Source organism: Globicephala melas, chromosome 1 (genome assembly GCF_963455315.2).
Source record: "Globicephala melas chromosome 1, mGloMel1.2, whole genome shotgun sequence".
Taxonomy (NCBI): domain Eukaryota; kingdom Metazoa; phylum Chordata; class Mammalia; order Artiodactyla; family Delphinidae; genus Globicephala; species Globicephala melas.
In genome coordinates this window covers 179,535,706-179,553,392 of record NC_083314.1, presented here as the reverse complement: position 1 = coordinate 179,553,392, position 17,687 = coordinate 179,535,706, and the positions used below count along the sequence as shown (strand labels likewise).

Genomic DNA, 17,687 nt, shown 5'->3' with positions numbered 1-17,687 from the left:
TCGCCCCAGTCCTTTCCAGACTTACTTCCTCGGGGGGGCCGTCCCCGCCATCCCACCCAAAGCAGCCCACAACCTGCCCCCACCGACGTTGCATGTTTAGGACTCTTCAGAGCACTTGGTGTGAAAACATCCATGTGTATGTTTATTGTCAGTCTCCCTGCCCCTTCACACACGAGCACGTGGGCCTTTCTCTGTCCGATTCCCCCGTCCCTTCCAAGCTGGATCGGTGTCTGCACAGAGGACGCGCTCCGTAACCTAGCCGTAGGGTCCAGGAGACGCTCTACGGAAAGGCAGGGGATCCGGGGAACCAGCCAATGGTAAGCCCACGCGACCTCAGCGCTGGGCTCTAAACAACTTCCCCACCAGCCTCTGAAGACCTTGTAGCCCCGAAGCCACGGGCTCCTATGAGCTGAGCCAGCCTTAGAGGAGGTCAAGGCCTTCCTTCCTCACCAGTCCAGGCCACCCAGTCAGGTGTCCAGGGCAGTGGTCAGAGGCTTGGTCTCCTCCTGCTGGCTTCCCCTCTAGGTGTCAGGCTTGCCCTGGCATGGGGGGTGGCCTTCCCGGGGAACGCCTGGCGGGGCTGGGGGATGGGGAGGGGGCCGGGCTTGGAGTCACGGCTCCGATTCAAGAAAGGAAATCATCCGAGCTCTTAAAAAATTAAATGGAGTCAGTAATTTGATTTCAGAGAGAAGCTGAAAACCTCGTAATGGCAGGAGCAGCTCAATTCCGTGGTGAAAAGGAAAAGCCTTAAATGGGGCTATTAAGCTTTTGCCTGGGATGGATCTGCCCGGAGAAGGAGGGAGGAGGGAGGGCGGGCAGGGGGGGCAGGGGGAGAAGTCGTCCTCGAGGCAGAGACCGTTCATCAGGCAAGACAACCCTGATTATTTATTTATTTATTTATTTATTTCACGTTGCGGGCGTTGCCGAAGGCCTCTTCTTGGCTGCGTTTCAAATCCCTCTTCCAGCGATGGGCTGGCCTGGGGGTGGGGGTAGGGTTGCTACCCTTCCAGGGAAGCACTGGGTCCCACTCTAGCTCAGGCCACAGCTGGGCTTCTGGGCCAGGGAGCCTGGGAACACTGGCACCCCTGGGGGTCAACAGGGGTCACCGGAGCTGTTCAAGCCAGCAGGGTACCAGCTGCTGCCATGGGGACAAAAGGAAGGGAGCGGTGAGTCATGAAAACAAAGCCGTAACACTCAGCGGGTTCTTTAGAGACCTGGGGTCATGGCCCCCTGGGGCCCAGGGGAGAGGGCTTCTCACATCATAGGATCTTATCACCACCTACCTTCTCAGAAGGATGTCTGAACTATGGCTGAAGGCTTTCCATGCTCTCCTGGAATAAGCAAACATCCCCTCTGCCTGGGCCTGGGAGCCCAACTGTTCAGCTTCTCTGATTTGCCAGGACGGCAGCAGTAATGACCTCAAGAATGACTCACTTGGGCTTCCCTGGTGGCGCAGTGGTTGAGAGTCCGCCTGCCGATGCAGGGGACAAGTGTTCGTGCCCCGGTCCGGGAAGATCCCACATGCCGCGGAGCGGCTGGGCCCGTGAGCCATGGCCGCTGAGCCTGCGCGTCCGGAGCCTGTGCTCCGCAACGGGAGAGGCCGCAAAAGTGAGAGGCCTGCGTACCGCAAAAAAATAAAGAATGGCTCACTGGTTCTGAGCTAGAGGCCTGTGTCCATCTCCCTGCTTGCCCCTAAACAGACCTATTGGGAAGAACTATTATCACCCCCTATTTGACTGATCGGGAAACTGAGGCACAGAGAGGTTAATGCCTTGCCCAAGGTTACACAGATAAAGAGTGAAAGGACTGGGCCTTGAACCACGGCAGCCTGGCTGCAGAGCCTGCAAACTTCCCCCTCCCCCGTGCCTCACACATCTAACTGCGAAAGGGCAAGCACAAAAACGTTGGGGCCTGCACTCGTGGGCAGTCCAAGCGGGTGGGAGGCGTGCCCCGATGCTGCCCACCACGCTCTTCCACACTTGGCATCCCCTGGGGTGCTTCCAGGACTCACCCCAGCAAGGGGGTCTCTCAGAAGCCCCTCCGCGATGTTCTGAAGCTCAGGAGGGCTGTGCCTCTCCGGGCTGGTTGCCAATGTGGGCTCTGCTGGCTCCTGCCGGGGGCTACCCTGGCCAGCAGTGAAAGGGTCTCTAGGCTCGGCCAGGCTGGGTGAGGAAATGTCCGTGGGAGCCCGCAGGCTCTGAGGTTGCTGGACGTGCGTGTGGCCCGCCTCTCAGCCTGCTCTACTGGCCAGCTACAGGCTGACTTGAGGCCTCAGGCTCTGCATGACTTTCCCACAGATGAGGCAGTGGGCTTCTCGGAGGCGGAGGCTGGATGGCTCTTGGGAGGAGCTGTCAGGTGGCTGCACTCTGCTGACAGCTGCTCAGCAGGAAGAATTGGCAGGGCCCTGCTGGGCCCTCCCTGTGCCTCCCCTTGCGCTCCGGTCCTGAGGCCCTCAGATGGCCACTGGGGCCTGGCTGCCGCCACCACACCTCGAAAGTATTCACCACCGGGGCAGTGCTGTGGCATCCATCCCCAGAAGGAGGGTGCGTCCCCTCCAGGTCCTGACTTGGTTCTGGGAATGAGAGGTCCAGGTGCCCTCCGGCCCCTCCCTGGGTAGCCCCCCAGCTTCCATCCTGGAGGATGTTTCCGGGGGCTCTCCAGGCGAGCGGCGGGAACACAGCACCTCTTCAGCCAGGCTGGTCATCAAGGGCTTTGTCAATGGCTGGACCTCCTTGCTGGCCTGCCAGGGCCCCCTCATGGGCTAGCAGGCAGCCACATGCCCCTGTGACAACCTTCCAGGGAGGAGACTTCCTGGTAGCTAGGCGGGGCTCTGCTCCTAGACTGCCAGTGAGGGTAACAGATGGCCTGAGACTATTGGGACCCCCAGAGAGGCAGCTGGAAACGAGACATCTGAGGACAAAGGCATGGCCAGGCCCAGGGGCCGGAGGACTGGACAACTACTATGGACGCTGAGGACGGTACAGCTGCAGGCAGGGGGTCCAGGTCACCCCACTTTCCCTGGGGGACCTGACCCTCTGGGAAAGGGAAAAAGGAAGCCAGTAGATGTCCACCTTCTTCCACAGGTTTGGCTGTTTGCAGAAAAGGTCCAAGCCCCTTCTTCAGTGAGAGAACAGTGGAGAGAGAAAAAGCATCAGAAATAAAAGGATGTGGTTTCGGCCACCCTGAGGATGGCAGCCCGGGGAAAGGCCTGTGGCAGCTGCGACCTCAGGCTGGCTCTCCAGGCCCGGCTTCTGGGCTCCAGCCTGGCTCCTGGGCCCCAGCTCCTTTGAAGCGTGCCTCGGTTTCCCTCCTGTCTGTGTGCACCGCCGCGGGCCCTCCCCTCCACCTCCTTGTGCCGGGTCCCAAGGCCCTGCATGGCTGTGAGCCAGGCAGGACAGCTGGGCTGCGCTCAGGTGGGAGCTCTCGGGGAGCCCCGCTTTCTCTGGGGAACAGTCGGAATTTGAAGAGGAGGAGACATGGCCGGAGGTCTGAGTGGGACTCCGTTTGGCAGAGCGGTGGCGAAAGAGAGGGGCCTCGTGCCTGGCGGGGTCCACTGACGACTCGTGGGGATGTACTCTTCAAGGGAAACCGTGGGTGGAAGTCAGGGCGAGGGACTTCCATTGGCCAGTGCACGGGAAGGCTAGTGAGCAAAACTCTGAGGAAACCCTTCCCGGCCTCCAAAGGCAGCTGGTCCTGCAGTTTGGAACTGGGAAAAGGCAGCAGATCGTATTCCTCCTGGAGGAGCTCCTGCTGGGGAGTGGTCCTTGGCGTGGCAGTTGAGGCAGACAACTCCCTTCCTAAACCTCCCAGAAAGGAAACAGAGGTCAGTCCTCCTCCTAAGGGAGCAGAATCCTCCCAACACCCTGTTGGAGGGGCCACATGGGTCCCCTTTTTACAGACGGGGAAATAGAGGCTTTAGAGGTTAAGTTCAAGCACCGGATTAGGAACTGTCCTCCTTGGCTGAAATTCACAGACCTTTGACCTGGAGTCCTTTTTGAGATCATGCAGGCATCAAAATCTATTTCTTTTTTTTTTTTAATTTTAATTGTATTTATTTATTTGGTTGCGCCGGGTCTTAGTCGCGGCATGTGAACTCTCAGCTGCGGCATGCGTGTGGGATCTAGTTCCCCGACCAGGGATGGAACCCGGGCCCCCTGCACTGGGAGCGTGGAGTCCCAACCACTGCACCACCAGGGAAGTCCCTATTTCTGAAATTGAATCACAGGATTTCAGGTTTTCTCTAAAGAGCACGTGTCCCTGACTCTCTGCCTCTGCTTGCTGCCACCAGCCGGTGTCGTCTCTGAGCCATTCCCTCTTCTGCGGCCAAATCCATCAGCCCAGCCCCAGGAACCACACAGACCCAGACTCTGCCTCGACCCCGTTGACATCCTGGGCAAGATCATTCTTTGTTGTGCCGGGGAGAGGGCTCCTGTGCACTGTAGGATGTTTAGGAGGATTCCTGGCCTCTACCCACCACATGCTAGTAGCGTCCCCCTGCATTGTGACGATCAAAAATGTACCCAGACACTGCTAAATGTCCCCCCGGGAGGCAAAAATGCACCCCCAGTTGCAAATTCTGGCTCACGGGTCAAATATAGCCCTGAGACATGTTTGGTTTGGCCTGCAGAGGGTTTTAAATATTTTAAAATTAACTGAGAAAATTTTATAATTTTCCAGCTTCTCCTGGAAAGTCAGAAGGTTTGGCCACACTGGCCTGCCTCCCTACAAGGCAGGAATCGGCTCCACTTAAATGAGACTACTCTCTTGAAAAGGGTCTGGTGGGACTTCCCTGGTGGCAGCGCAGTGGTTAAGAATCTGCCTGCCAATGCAGGGGACACGGGTTTGAGCCCTGGTCCAAGACCCCACACACCGCAGAGCAACTAAGCCCGTGTGCCACAACTACTGAGACTGGGCTCTAGGGCCCACGAGCCACAACTACTGAGCCCACGTGCCACAACTACTGAAGCCTGGGTGACTAGAGCCTGTGCTCCGCAACAAGAGAAGCCACCGCGACGAGAAGCCCGCGCACCGCAACGAAGAGTAGCGCCTGCTCGCCGCAACTAGAGAAAGTCGTGCACAGCGACGAAGACACAATGCAGACAAAAATTTTAAAAAAGAAAAGAAAAAAAAAAACTGGTGGCTGGCAGTTCACCACTGGAGTCCCCACTGGCTCCTACACTGAGCTTTGGCATCCTACCCTTGGGCCATGGATTTTCTTACCCTCATTCCTTTACACTCCCTGCCTGACCCCTAGAGGCATTTTTGCCAGTAACCCCTGCTTTACAAGGTAAAACAGCGGTAGCTAAACCACCCTCTTGGCTTCTCTTCTCAGGCTGGGCACTCCATTGCCTCCACTGCTCTTGACGCCTCCAACCTTACATAATTAGGATTTCTCCCACAGGTTCTAATCACTTTTTGGCAGAAGGGAAGGAGATTTTAAAAAATCTGTAACCACCAAGTGCTTAGGCAATCCTGGTGCCCTAATATTCCAACATATTCGCCACATATTATCCCAGAGAAATGTTCTTTGTCTAAAACATTTTTTTTAAAATGCCTGGTGAAAATTCAATCCAACAAGCATGTATTAAGCGCTTACCAAGGGCAAGGCAGTATGATAAGGCCCACGAAGAGTAAAATGCTGAATAGAGCACGGCCCCTGATGGCAAGGAGTTCATAGACCGCAGGGAGAGCCAAGAGCACGTACCACTAACAATAAGAGGAGAAGCTGCAGGGGAGGTGCAGGGAAGGTGTGCTGGAAACCAGGGAAGGGAGAGGTTAATTCCGGCTGCTTATATGAAGCTAATAAAATGAGGAAGAGCGCATTCTTCCCCCGTGTAAATCTTTCCAGAGAGGCCAAAACGCCTTTCTAAAATGTTCTTATTGCTGTCGCCACAGTTCTTTTTGTATTTTAGGGTCTATGTCCCTATCAAGAACCTACCCTCTCTCAAAGCCCAGGCCAAAGGTCACCTTCTCCTTGGCGTCTTCCTCAAGCCCGCCTGCCCTCGTTACAACCCTCTGGACATTGCTTCTCTCCCCTTCCAGACAGGCCACTAGTTGAAAGCAAGGACCAAATCTGGTGGCCTCTGTTCCCTCCCACGGGGCCTCACGCATGGCAAATGCTTAGTGAATATTTGTTGGATAAAGTTCTGGCCCTCCCTTTCCAAAATCAATGTCATCGCTGCAGGAAACTGTTAAAATAAAAACAGCCGAAATGTGTAAAAACTTTCAGGAAACATTTCCATTTTTAGCAGACTGTTAGAACTCATCCCCGCCCCGCCTTTTCCTTTGTTTCTAATTCTGAATTTGGGGCTGGATGGTAGGCAGTCCCCCTTTTAATCTTTAAATATAGTTCTGAATATAATTACATTTTTATGCAGCACCGAAACATCATATCCTGGTAACGGGGCATTCTTGCACTATTAACATCTGAGTTAAATCTCCTTTGCGTCTGTCTTCTATTGAGGACAGTTAGGAAGTCAAAGATGAAAGTGATCGACATCATTTGTGAATTATGTGTATTTCCTTATGCTGTATTTCAATGGGTTCTGCTCCTAGTGATTTTGTGAATACCAGGTTGTCTGGTAGCTGTGCTTTCACCAAAAACGCCTTTCAAGACTTGAATCCCAGCATCCTGGCACGGAGGACACACACCACGTTTAGAGGAGGGTTTGTCTTGGTTAAGAAATAAGTGGTAAAGCAACTACACCCCAATAAAAAAGAAGAAAGAAGTGACCTCAAATAGTGCTCTTGCCAAGGAGCCCACTCCGTGCCGTAGGTCGGAGGACCCCGGCCTTTTAGGCACCAGGGACCGGTTTCGCGGAAGACAATTTTTCCACGGAAGGCGGAGAGATTGTTCAGGTGGTAATGCAAGCTATGAGGAAACGCAGATGAAGCTTTGCTCGCTCGCCTGCCGTCCACCTCCTGCTGTGTGGCCTAGTTACTAACAGGCCGCGGCGCGGGGGTTGGGGATCCCTGCAGTAGGTGATCCGTGGAACTGGAGCCCACGCCAGATCGCTGGACAATCGAAACAGAAGTGGCTCATCTTGTGCCAAGAACTCTGCTGAGCTCCTAACTCCATCATCTCCAGTCCTCACGACAGGTAGCGGTATTCCCACTTTAAAAAAAATATATTGATTTATCTATTTGGTTGCACGCAGTCTTAGTTGCGGCAGGCGGGCTCCTTAGTTGCGGCATGCATGTGGGATCTAGTTCCCTGACCAGGGATCGAACCCGGGCCCCCTGCATAGGGAGCTCTTAGTCTTATCCGCCGCGCCACCAGGGAAGTCCTGGGCTATTTCCATTGTGCAGATGGAAGAAACTGAGGCTCAACAAGGTGAAGTGAGTCGCCCAGGTCCTGCAGCTAGCTAGAAAGTTGATGTGCCCCCCGTCCCCTCCCCGGCACTTTGACCCCACCTAGCTCCCCGCAGCCCTCCTACTCCCCGGCCAGTTCCAACCAGTGTGCCTGACACCATCGTTTCCCCGGGTTGGGTGTGGGACCTGTCAGGCCGGGAAAGAGGAAGCCTTGTCATGGGAGAAGGAACCACAGGCAGAGCCGGCAGGCACATCCTCACCGTGACTCTCACCCACACAGTGGAAGGAGCTCTCCACCGTCCAGAGGATGGGGGCGGCCATCTCAGCAAACCCCAGGCTCAGAACCACCCTATAGAAAGCCTGCGTCCCCAGAGCTCCTTGGGCCTCCTGGCATTGCTGTGGGGGCAACGAGGAGTTAGTCGCGTGTGGCAGGGTGCATCCGGTGTCCTGTGGCTGCCCTCCCATGGGGCCACCCTGGCAAGAGTGCCAGGCTTCCAGGCTATAAGTGGCAAAGGTCCATTTTCTGCTGGCTCCACAGCTCTGCCGTCACGTCTCTGACTCCACATGGCATCAGTGGCCCAAGGAGAAGGGGTCTCCAGAAGGGGCAGGACAGCCAATGCCACCACCAAGACCCTGACCTGGACCTGGAGTGCCCCAGCCGCCAGGACGCCGACCAACGCAAAGTCCCTGTTTTCGGTCACTGTGAAGGTTAAGGAACAGGTGGACTCGGGAATTTTAGGCTCAGGCTTTCCTCCAAGTAGGAACCTCTTTTGACCAGATCCAGTCTCTGCTTTGGGATGTGAACAAGACCTCCATCTCTGGCTGGGATGACACTGGAATGGGGAAGGACACGTGACACAGAAAACTACATGCTCTGCAGGCACGTGGACGAAAGGGTGGTGACAGGACCTCAGCCAGGGGCCACGCCCGTGGCCGGCACTTTCGGGATTGGTGACATGAGATTACTTGGTGTTTGGTATCACTGCCTGGGCTGGAACGTGACTGCACTGATGCGGAAGAGAAGGAAAGACCATCCCCAAACACCTGGGGATCCCGCCGTTAGCAAAGACCCGTGAGGAAGCAGATGCTACGAGCGGGGCTGCCCGTGGAAGTTGCAGAAATGTCTCTGCCAAGACTGTCTTCAGCTCAGTGACCTAGCCTGGTGCCCCTTCCATTACCAAAGCTGCTCTTAAGAAATAAAGCTTGTATCAGTTGTTTACACTTTAGCAAGAATTTCGTTGTGTCAGCCCTCTCACAGGGGCATTTAAAGCCAGCTCTGCACTGGCTAAATGAAAGCATCTGTCTCCACGTAAAAGGATTTCAAGCATCATGAATAAGGAAAGGGATGTTTGGGGGCTTGGTGAGGCCGTCTCCAATGCCCTAAACTCCCCAGAGTCCCATCATGAAATCTCGTCCATGATAAAATTCTATACAAATGTCAAGTCTTAGTCATCTCAGACCTACCCACTCAGGATGAAGCCTTTGATGTACCTAACTTTGCATACAGAGTTCCTTAGAATTTAAATTCTTCTGGAGGTAGGAAATGGTCTTCCAGATTCCGGGCCTCTCTGTATCACACCCCACGCTGAACGAAATAGTTATCACATACAGGGTCTAGATCAAGGGACCCAACCTCTGTCAGAGCATGGAGCCCTCAAGAACCTGATGAAGACTGCAGACCCTCCCTCATCTTTGTTCTCGGACCCCCTGGAGGCCATCTTGGGACTTCCCAGGAGTTCAAAGAGCCCGGGTTTGGAAAAGTGGAGGATTCCACTTCTCATCCACTCTCTACACCCCACCCCTGCTCCACACACACCTGTACCCGCCAGAGAGAGCCGAGGTCTCTCTGTCCCAAGCAATTCAGGAACGCATGGCCAAGGTTGGGGCTAAGAAGAGGCGAGGTGGGGTGGGACCACGGACATAAGGTGCCAGAGGAGGGAGGAACAGAAGAGGGACAAGGGAGCGATGTAACCGGAAAGGATGGGCATTGGGGGCCCTCTTGGGTCTTACCCCGTGGGCCAGCGGCTCCTAAAGACAAGGCATAGCCGCTCCCCACGAGCAGCAGGAGGCCTGGGGGGTGTGCAACACTTGCTGAGGCAGGAGTGCCTCCCCGTGGCCTCCGAAACTGCTCCTTCCAGAAGCAAACTCCCTCCACAGGGCCCCCCTCCTCCCTTCGGACCAGCCTGTGGACTGAACCCCCAAGGGTCCCAGAGCTCAGGTCAGGGACTGTTGCTCCGGTGCAACCAGGATATATTATTTAGTCGGGATATTTTTAGCAGGAAAGCGAGCTCGGAGCAAATGTCATGTGAGCCGTCTTCTCTTACATGGCAACTTTGGGCTATTTAAAGAGATGGTAATTACGCTCCTGCCACCATGATCAGGACGACGAGCTGAATGCGTGATTGCAGGAGCCGCTCATCTGCCACGCGGAGCGCTTGACACTAATGGATCCCAATTTTCGAAGCTGCCTGCCTAAATCCGTCCGGTCTCCAGGTGGACATTTGAATCGGCACTGCAGCGCCGGCAGACTGCTCTCCGGGGCCTCCCCGAGGGTGCCACGCCTTGAGGCTCCCCGCCTGGGAGGGGCACTGGGCACATGCTAGGTGCGCCACGGGGCTGAAAGACCCAATGAGCCGTTACCCCCACTAGCAAGGCCAAAGGGTGACCCACACTCTGCCCAGCCTAAGTCCTGGCCTCAGTTCCCTTTGCAATGCTCCAGAGAGACATTGGCCATCGGGGCCTTGAATAGAGGCGGGTGCCTGGAGGGCGGGAGGGGGACAGAGAGGGGTCCCCGGCCCCTATCCTAGAGGGACTAGCAAGAGGAATTCAGGAGAAGACTTGAGGAAGGAAAAGCTCACTGACTTCAAACGTTCAAAGGGCCGTGAAATGGAGAAGGGACTGGCTCCTTCCGGGGGGCTGCGGAGAATGGAGGACCAGCAGAAGGAAAGTTTGGGGAAACATCTGTGCAATATGGGAACAGGTGGTCTTGCAAAGGAATGAGCTCCCCGTCACTGGAGACTGTGCAGAGAGAATCTTAGCATGAGGAGGACCTCAGAGGCCTTCAACCCAAAGCCGGGACCCCTCCTCAGATTTCCTCTCAGATGGCCTCTGCCTGCAGGACACCAGGGAACGCCTCCAGCCTCGGCTGCCGAGACGCGAGCCCAGCAGAGCTGGCCTTGTCCACCAACTCTCCAAAGGAGAACAGAAACCAAAACCTCCTGCCTCAGGGTGTCCCCAAGCACCAGGCCTGGCAGAACCTTCCAGAAAGTTGCTCCTGACCCACCTACCTGTCCACTGGTGCTTCCCAGGGGTAGGGGCAGGGAGACCTGCAGAACAAAAAGGAAGCAACATCTCCTGGCAAAGCAGTAAGCGAAGGTGAGAGTAAACATTTCTGTCTGAGCACAGAAGCGCTGACAATTACCCCAGCAGGAGGCGGGCGAGAGAGCCACATGGCTGGGTTGTTTGCTCATTAAGACAAGAACATCATTTACGTTCTGAGACTCCAGTGTCAACAGGCCCAGGGAAATGTCGTTGCCTCAGCTGCCACCCTGGGCCTGGCCAAGGAGGCGGCGAGGGTCCCGGGAGCAGCTGGCAAGGCCAGGAGCACAGGTGCACGGCCGGGATGGTCCTCTCCCAGTCCTCCCAGCTTGTTTTCCTCCCGAGTTCACCCATTTCTCCCTCGCCCTTTCTCTTTCCTTTTCAGATCCAAAAAGCAATGGTGGAGGGAGGGCTTCCAAGGATGGACACTTTCACCACTGGCCCTGAACTTGGGGTGACCACCCAACCCAGTTTCCTGGGGACTGAGCAGGTCCCCCTGGGACTTAGTGCCAAAACAGAAAAGGCCCAGGCAAACTGGGATGGTCGGTCACCGTACCGCCTGTGAATCTCGCAGCCACGCCACAGGGGGACCGTTCTCCCAGACGGTCATCTGAGAAATGCACAGACGAGGGGAAGGTGATGGTGTGGGCTGGGCCCCTTTCCTGGAGCTTCTGCTGCAGCCCACACCCTCCACCCTGCCCTTCTCTCAGTTCTTTCTGCTTTCTCCAAACTCCACTTTGCATTTGCTTCAGACCTTGGCAGGGAAGTCTCGGCACAAGGAAGGAGTCACAGACCAGCCGAGGGTCCCTCGGAGATCATCTGACCAACACCCCTCGCTATACAATGTGTGGAGGAATGAGGCCGGAGGGGACTGACTTGCCTCGGTGATGCCCCCACCCAAGACCACTCCCACTCCATACGGAGGGACAGAGAGGGGCTCCCTGCAGCAGAAAGAAGCAAAAGGGACCGGGAGGACACCCCAGGCAGCTCAGCCTTCTCAGCTCCCCAGCCCTACTGCTCCTTGGCCCTGAGAGCCCCTCCTGGCAGCAGGCTCACGATGGCCCACGGGGAGCTCCTCCAGTGAGCCTGGCTGTTTCCTTGTCTTTGGAGGTGCTGCCTTCACTTGCGGGGCGAAGGGACAGGAATGGGACAGATGCCTGAGGTTTGACGAGAGGATGGAGAGGATTGGGCATCTGCCTGTGCCACCACTAAAGCTGTCCCACCGTTCCCACTCCTGTCCTCCACTGCAGCCTGGAGGAAGGCAGGGAAGCCCCCCGGAGGCTGAGCTTTGAAGAGGGAGACAGTTCTGCTCCAAGAAGGAAGAGAAGACAGATCAAGAGCAAAGCAAAAACGCACAGCCCTTTAAGGCCACACGCGGAGGCTATATTTAGGGCCGCAGGACTTCGGGCAGCCTTCCCTGGGAGCAATCGCTAATCACTGCATTGAGTTTATGGGTGCCCCTGGGCACACTTAACCCAGGGCAATGAATAGTTATTGCGCGGCCTCCCGCTCGGGGCCTGTGGGCACACTTAAGCGAGTGCGCCGGATCGCTGGGAGCGGGCAAGGCTTGGGTACACCCTTGGGCACCCTGCGCTTTCAGCGGAGAGAGGCAGAGTATTAAATATCTATGTGCCCTGTGCCCACAGCTGCATTTAGCCAAGGGCAAGGCCGGTGAAACGGCTTTAATTAAAACTTAATGCAAGTTCAAGGTGCAGACACGGAAGCCGCGGCTGCAGGTCACCGGGAGTGAATCAGTCGATTCGATGAGGTTCTCAGGTGGGGGAGGGGGTGGCGAGGAGGGGGCTTGGGCTGCAGAGACCTATCTTGTGCTGAGCCCTTGCTGCCCACCTCTCTGCATCGGTGCTCTGGGACTTGGGGCCACCGCACACGCCCATACCTCGCTTGCTGAAGGATGCTGGGATTTGGGTATCCGGGCTTCAAAGGCAGGTGGTTGGAAATAAAGCAGGCCCCTGGGCCGGGAGCGGGTCCTGCTTTTCTCAGCCACTCAGCCCAATGTCGCGCGACACGGGCAACGCCGTCCCCCTGGCGGCAGCTCCCAGAATTACAGGCCCAGTGCAGAGGGAGGAGTGACCAGCGCCGGAATGTCAAAGGAACGCGCTGGTGGCAATGCTTGGGGATCCTGGGGTCCGACCCTGCGATTCTTAGGAGGACCAACACCAGGCTTGGTGTGGCCACTTGTGCCACTAAAAAGGCAAGTAGGCAGAGGAAGCCTTGCCACTCTGCCTCTTCTCCTTAAGACTGGGAAGCAAAGGAATCTCAGAGAGGTCTGCCCATCGGCCCAAGATAGCAGTGAGCTGGGCTCAGAGTTGGGGGAGCTCAGGTCCTCTGAGCCGTGGTCCGGGGATGCTCCCTGCCAGACACACCTGCTTTAAAATTCAGACCAGATGAGAACACAGCTATAAAGCCTTCCTGGGGCAAAGGCTCCATGTCTCATTCAAATCTGTTCCCTTAGCAACAGCACAGCACCTGGCATATATAGTAGGTGCTTAATAAATGCTTGTTGCGTGAATGGTGATTGTCATTAGCAGGCTTTTTGTGCCAAACTCCTCTTTTCATTTCTCCTTTCCTGTTTCCTGATCTTTAAAACGGAGGCATTATACCTGATTGTAACGGAGGTGCTTTTATGACTAAAAGTCTATAATTCCTCGGCACTACCCAGGTCAAGAAGGAACATGCAAACTGGCAACTTTTTTCAATGGAGAGAAAAAGAACACAGGACATAATATTGCAGCTTTGGTGATAATCCCGTCCTCCCACTGTCCCCAGTGCCAGCGATGATGGGAAGTGGAGAATATTAGTTCAGAACCTTTAATAGCCCCACTCCCACTCCATCCCAATCTCCTCCCAGTTTGCTCAGACAACAGCCCAGCGGACCCGGGCATCCAGCCAGGGCCCACGAATGTCTGCAGAAGAACCATGCCACGCGGCACCTCCAGCTGCCACCTGTGGGCCCGGCCACATCTTGAAGCTCAGGAGCCACGGCCTCTGGAGAGAAGCCCAGCCTGGGAGCCCCTACTCCCACCCCCAGGCCTCTGAGCCCATTAGCTGAATGAATGTGGACCAGCAGTGGACACTCTCTTGGCCCAGCCTGGACGCGATCACTGGACACTTCATTATGTAGCAGTCACTCTGCTCCAACCTTTTCACCTCCCCTTTGAAATATTCTGGTTTCCAACCTGTAATTTGCTTTCTAGAAGTAGGACAAAATTCCTGTGTGCAAACGAAAGAGGAAAACACAGTTAATAGGCTGCAATTATAGGTCAGTGACTGTTCACAGCAAATATGATTAACACCAACCCACTGGAGGCTGGGCAGTTCTCATGGAAGAGGCTAGGAAGTGAGCTGAGGCTGCCGGGGATCAAAACCTGGGTCCGGCTTCTGGAATCCAGCAGTTCAGCCTCCACCAGGGAAGCCCTCAGGGCCAGTGGATTTCAGGAAGGTCCAACCTGTCCGGACAGAACAGGGGCTTGTGCCTGAACATCCCTTGACAGGTGTCAAGCATCTGCTCACAACTTGTCTCCCTCGATCCTCACAAAGATCCCATAGGGTAGGCTTTCTTATTCCCATTTTACAGATGAAGCAGTTGAGGCTCAGAGGAGGTAAATAACTAAGCCAAAGGCATGTGGCCACTCTGGAACTGCCTGGCTCATTCCATCGTGTGCCAGATGGAGCTTCAAAGGTGTCAAACCAGTGGGCCCCACAGGGGATGCTGGGGCTGACCTCATTCAGCCACAGAGGACGAACCCAATTTGAGGCTTTGTGGTGGGGCCTGAGAAGAGTGTGTACTGATGGGGTGGGAGGTGGGGAACGTCAAAGAGGGTGATTGCAGAAAGGAAGAGAAAGAGAAGGAAGAGGATAGTTCCTGAAATTTCTCCCCCCTTATGGACCACAACCCCGGTAGAAATTCTGGGCTAGATTGAGGGAGGAAGACAAAGAAATGAAGGAAAGAGGAAATGGAGGTGAGGAGAAAAAGAGAAGAGGAAAACATGAGGGTCCGTGGAGCAGTTCACACCGTCTTGGGGGCCAGGCGGTGGAATAAAGCGACAGGTGTGCCCAGGGAGCTGCAACCCTCCAGCCCCCAGGCCATCGGCCGCCGCCTAAATCAGGGCGGTTCCTTGTCTTCCTGGTCCCCAAAGAAGCATCAGTTCCCCCTCTGACTGGCATGAGCCCACCCCTCCAGCCCCAGGTTTGAAACCTGCTTCCCTGGATGGGGTCCATGTTGTATGGGGCCTGCAGCTCATGCAATTTGGGAGAAGGACCTCTTTAAGGAAAAGAATATAAAAATATCTTACTTTTGCAAATGTTACAGAGTCATATGGTCTTGTAGGCATGTAATGGGCCATGCGACTGAGGGGTCCTGGGCTTATGCTCTGTCAGATTCATGGTCAATCAGCATTTACTCACCTCACTGAGCACTAACTGAGCACCTACTGTGTGCCAGGCCCTAAGTCAGGGGCTTCCCTGGTGGCGCAGTGGTTGAGAGTCCACCTGCCGATGCAGGGGACACGGGTTCGCACCCCGGTCCGGGAAGATCCCACATGCCACGGAGCACCTGGGCCTGTGAGCCATGGCCGCTGAGCCTGCGTGTCCGGAGCCTGTGCTCCGCAATGGGAGAGGCCACAACAGTGAGAGGCCCGCGTACGGCAAAAAAAAACCCCAAAAAACAAAAAAAACAAAGTCAGCTCATGTGCCTCCTCTGTTCAAACCTCCCCATTTTTCACTCCGAGGAAAAGCCAAAGTCCTTGAAGGCCCCAGTGATTTGCCCCCTCACCTCCCTGACCTCCTCTCCCACTTCCTCATCTCCCTCCCAGCCACACTGCTCCAGCCACACTGGTCTCCCCGCCATTTCTCAGGCATGCCAGTCCTGCCTCAGGACCTTTGCATGGGCTGTGCCCTCTGTGTGGAACTCCTTCTCTTGGATACCTGCATGGCTCACTCCCCCACCTCCTTCAAGTCTTTGCAAAAATGTTCCCTTTCAGAATTGGAGACACAGATGCAGAGAATAAATGTATGGACACCAAGGGGGGAAAGTGGCAGGGGTGGGGGGCTGGTGGTGGGATGAATTGGGAGATTGGGATTGACATCTATACACTAATATGTATAAAATCGATAACTAATAAGAAACTGCTGTATAAAAAATAAATAAAATAAAATTCAAAAAAAAAATCTCCTTTTCAGTGAGGCCCACCCTGACCTGCTTTATCCTATGGCCCTGCTTCCTTTCTCTGTAGCACTTGATACCTTCTAACCTTATTTGTTATATTTAAGGCTCATGTCACCCCACCCAAAGTCAGCTCCATGGGGCCAGGGAGTCTGTTTTGCTCATCGCTGCATCCTTGGTGCCTTGAGCAGTCAGGCATATAGAGGGCTGTCAATAAATATTTGTTGAGTGAGTGAAATATACAGAGGACTGTCTCTGGGTAGAGAGATTATGGGTAATTTTCATTATCTCCTTTGGATTTTCTCTAGTTTCCATAATTATCGCATACTGCTTTGTCATGATTTTTTTAAGTCATTTTTAAAAGCTCATGGTTTCTTTTTCAAATGCTTGACTCAGTTGTGTACTTGATAGGAGATGAATGCGTTATTTCAAAAAACAGCTCTGGAAGCCTTTCTGGAGGGGATTCTCTGGTCACATGCTTTTCCTTTAAAAGCACGCAGTTTCCACCTCTATCTTAGCAAGCGATAAGGGCCCTGCCTCTGGCAGAGGGAAGCTCTGAAAGGTAGATCACTGGGGAAATAAAGTGTCTTAGCCTGGATGTGCAAATTGACCTGGATTGTTTTAGTTTTGCATTCACGTTTGCACTTTGTAAATATTTGCCTGTCGCCCCGCTGCTCACACCTGCTTGCTGTCCCCTCAAGTTTATGGAAGGCAGCAGGCACTGTCATTTCTCCAACCCCACCTGGCGCTGCTGGCGCTGCCAGCACGGCCGTGTGAAAAGGAAACTCGCTCGCGAAAGCCACAGGTGTCTCTGACAGCGCCTAAAACTAATGGCCTGTGGCTGGCCGCTGTGACTAATTCTCTGATTATTGACTTTATGATTTTACGCTTAAAACTTCTTTATAATAACACACAGAAATGTTTAATGAGCTCTATCCAGAGCCATAAAAATTACTTATTGAACAAGCATTTTAAAACTATTAATCTATTGTTTTCCATTAATAATGGCTCTCCAAAGAACGGGCGACAGCTTAATGTATCCACAGCATTTCTCCGCGAAAAGTGGCCTTTTAAGACATAAATGCCGCTCCCAAAGCATCGCGGGCTGGCCGGCCATTGGGTAGCTGACCCTCCCAGGACAGATTTAGGCTCTACCAGTCCCAGAGGGTGCTTTAAGGATTTCCAGAATGAACAGGGGCCCTGGGAGATTTTGCTAGTCTCTCTGGAAAGCCCCTCTCCTCAACTTCTCTCTTTTTGTGAAAAAGACAAGAGGTGTTCCGGAGGCCTGTTTTGCAATGCCCGATGGAGAGCACAGAGGGAAGCAGACAAGTTACACATTGCTATCCTTGTTCCTTCTGGAAGGTTCCAGGTACCCATCTGGTTGTACCCATCCCCCCTTCTGTTGGCAAGCCCATGGCTGGAAGTTTTCCATGATACTATGCCCGTGTTTTTGCTATTTTTGGGGCACAATTCCCCCACTAAGCATGAGATGGCTTCCTACTTCAAGTGTGTAAGAATAACCCCTTTAAAATAAATCATCCGGGACTTCCCTGGAGGCGCAGTAGTTAAGAATCTGCCTGCCAATGCAGGGGAGACGGGTTCGAGCCCTAGTCCGGGAAGATCCCACATGCCACAGAGCAACTAAGCCTGTGTACCTCAACTACTGAGCCTGCGCTCTAGAGCCCGCGAACCACAACTACTGAGCCCGAGTGCCACAACTACTGTGCCTGTGTGCCACAACTACTAAGCCCGAGTGCTACAACTACTGAAGCCCATGCGCCGAGAGCCTGTGCTCCGCAACAAGAGAAGCCACTGCAGTGAGAAGCCCACACACCATAACAAAGAGTAGCGCCCGCTCGCTGCAGCTAGAGAAAGC

At 54.5% G+C, this 17,687-nt stretch overlaps 1 protein-coding gene across 1 annotated transcript; it reads right to left on the bottom strand.

Moving 5' to 3' along the window:
- Window positions 1-1,867: 1,867 nt before the first annotated feature.
- Window positions 1,868-13,764, bottom strand: C1H1orf127 (chromosome 1 C1orf127 homolog). Its single transcript, XM_030865162.2, is given in 8 exon segments — window positions 1,868-1,879; window positions 2,012-2,162; window positions 2,425-2,599; window positions 2,602-2,740; window positions 7,588-7,707; window positions 7,950-8,041; window positions 8,044-8,144; window positions 13,673-13,764. Coding segments are annotated over 8 exon segments (882 nt in total).
- Window positions 13,765-17,687: the final 3,923 nt, after the last annotated feature.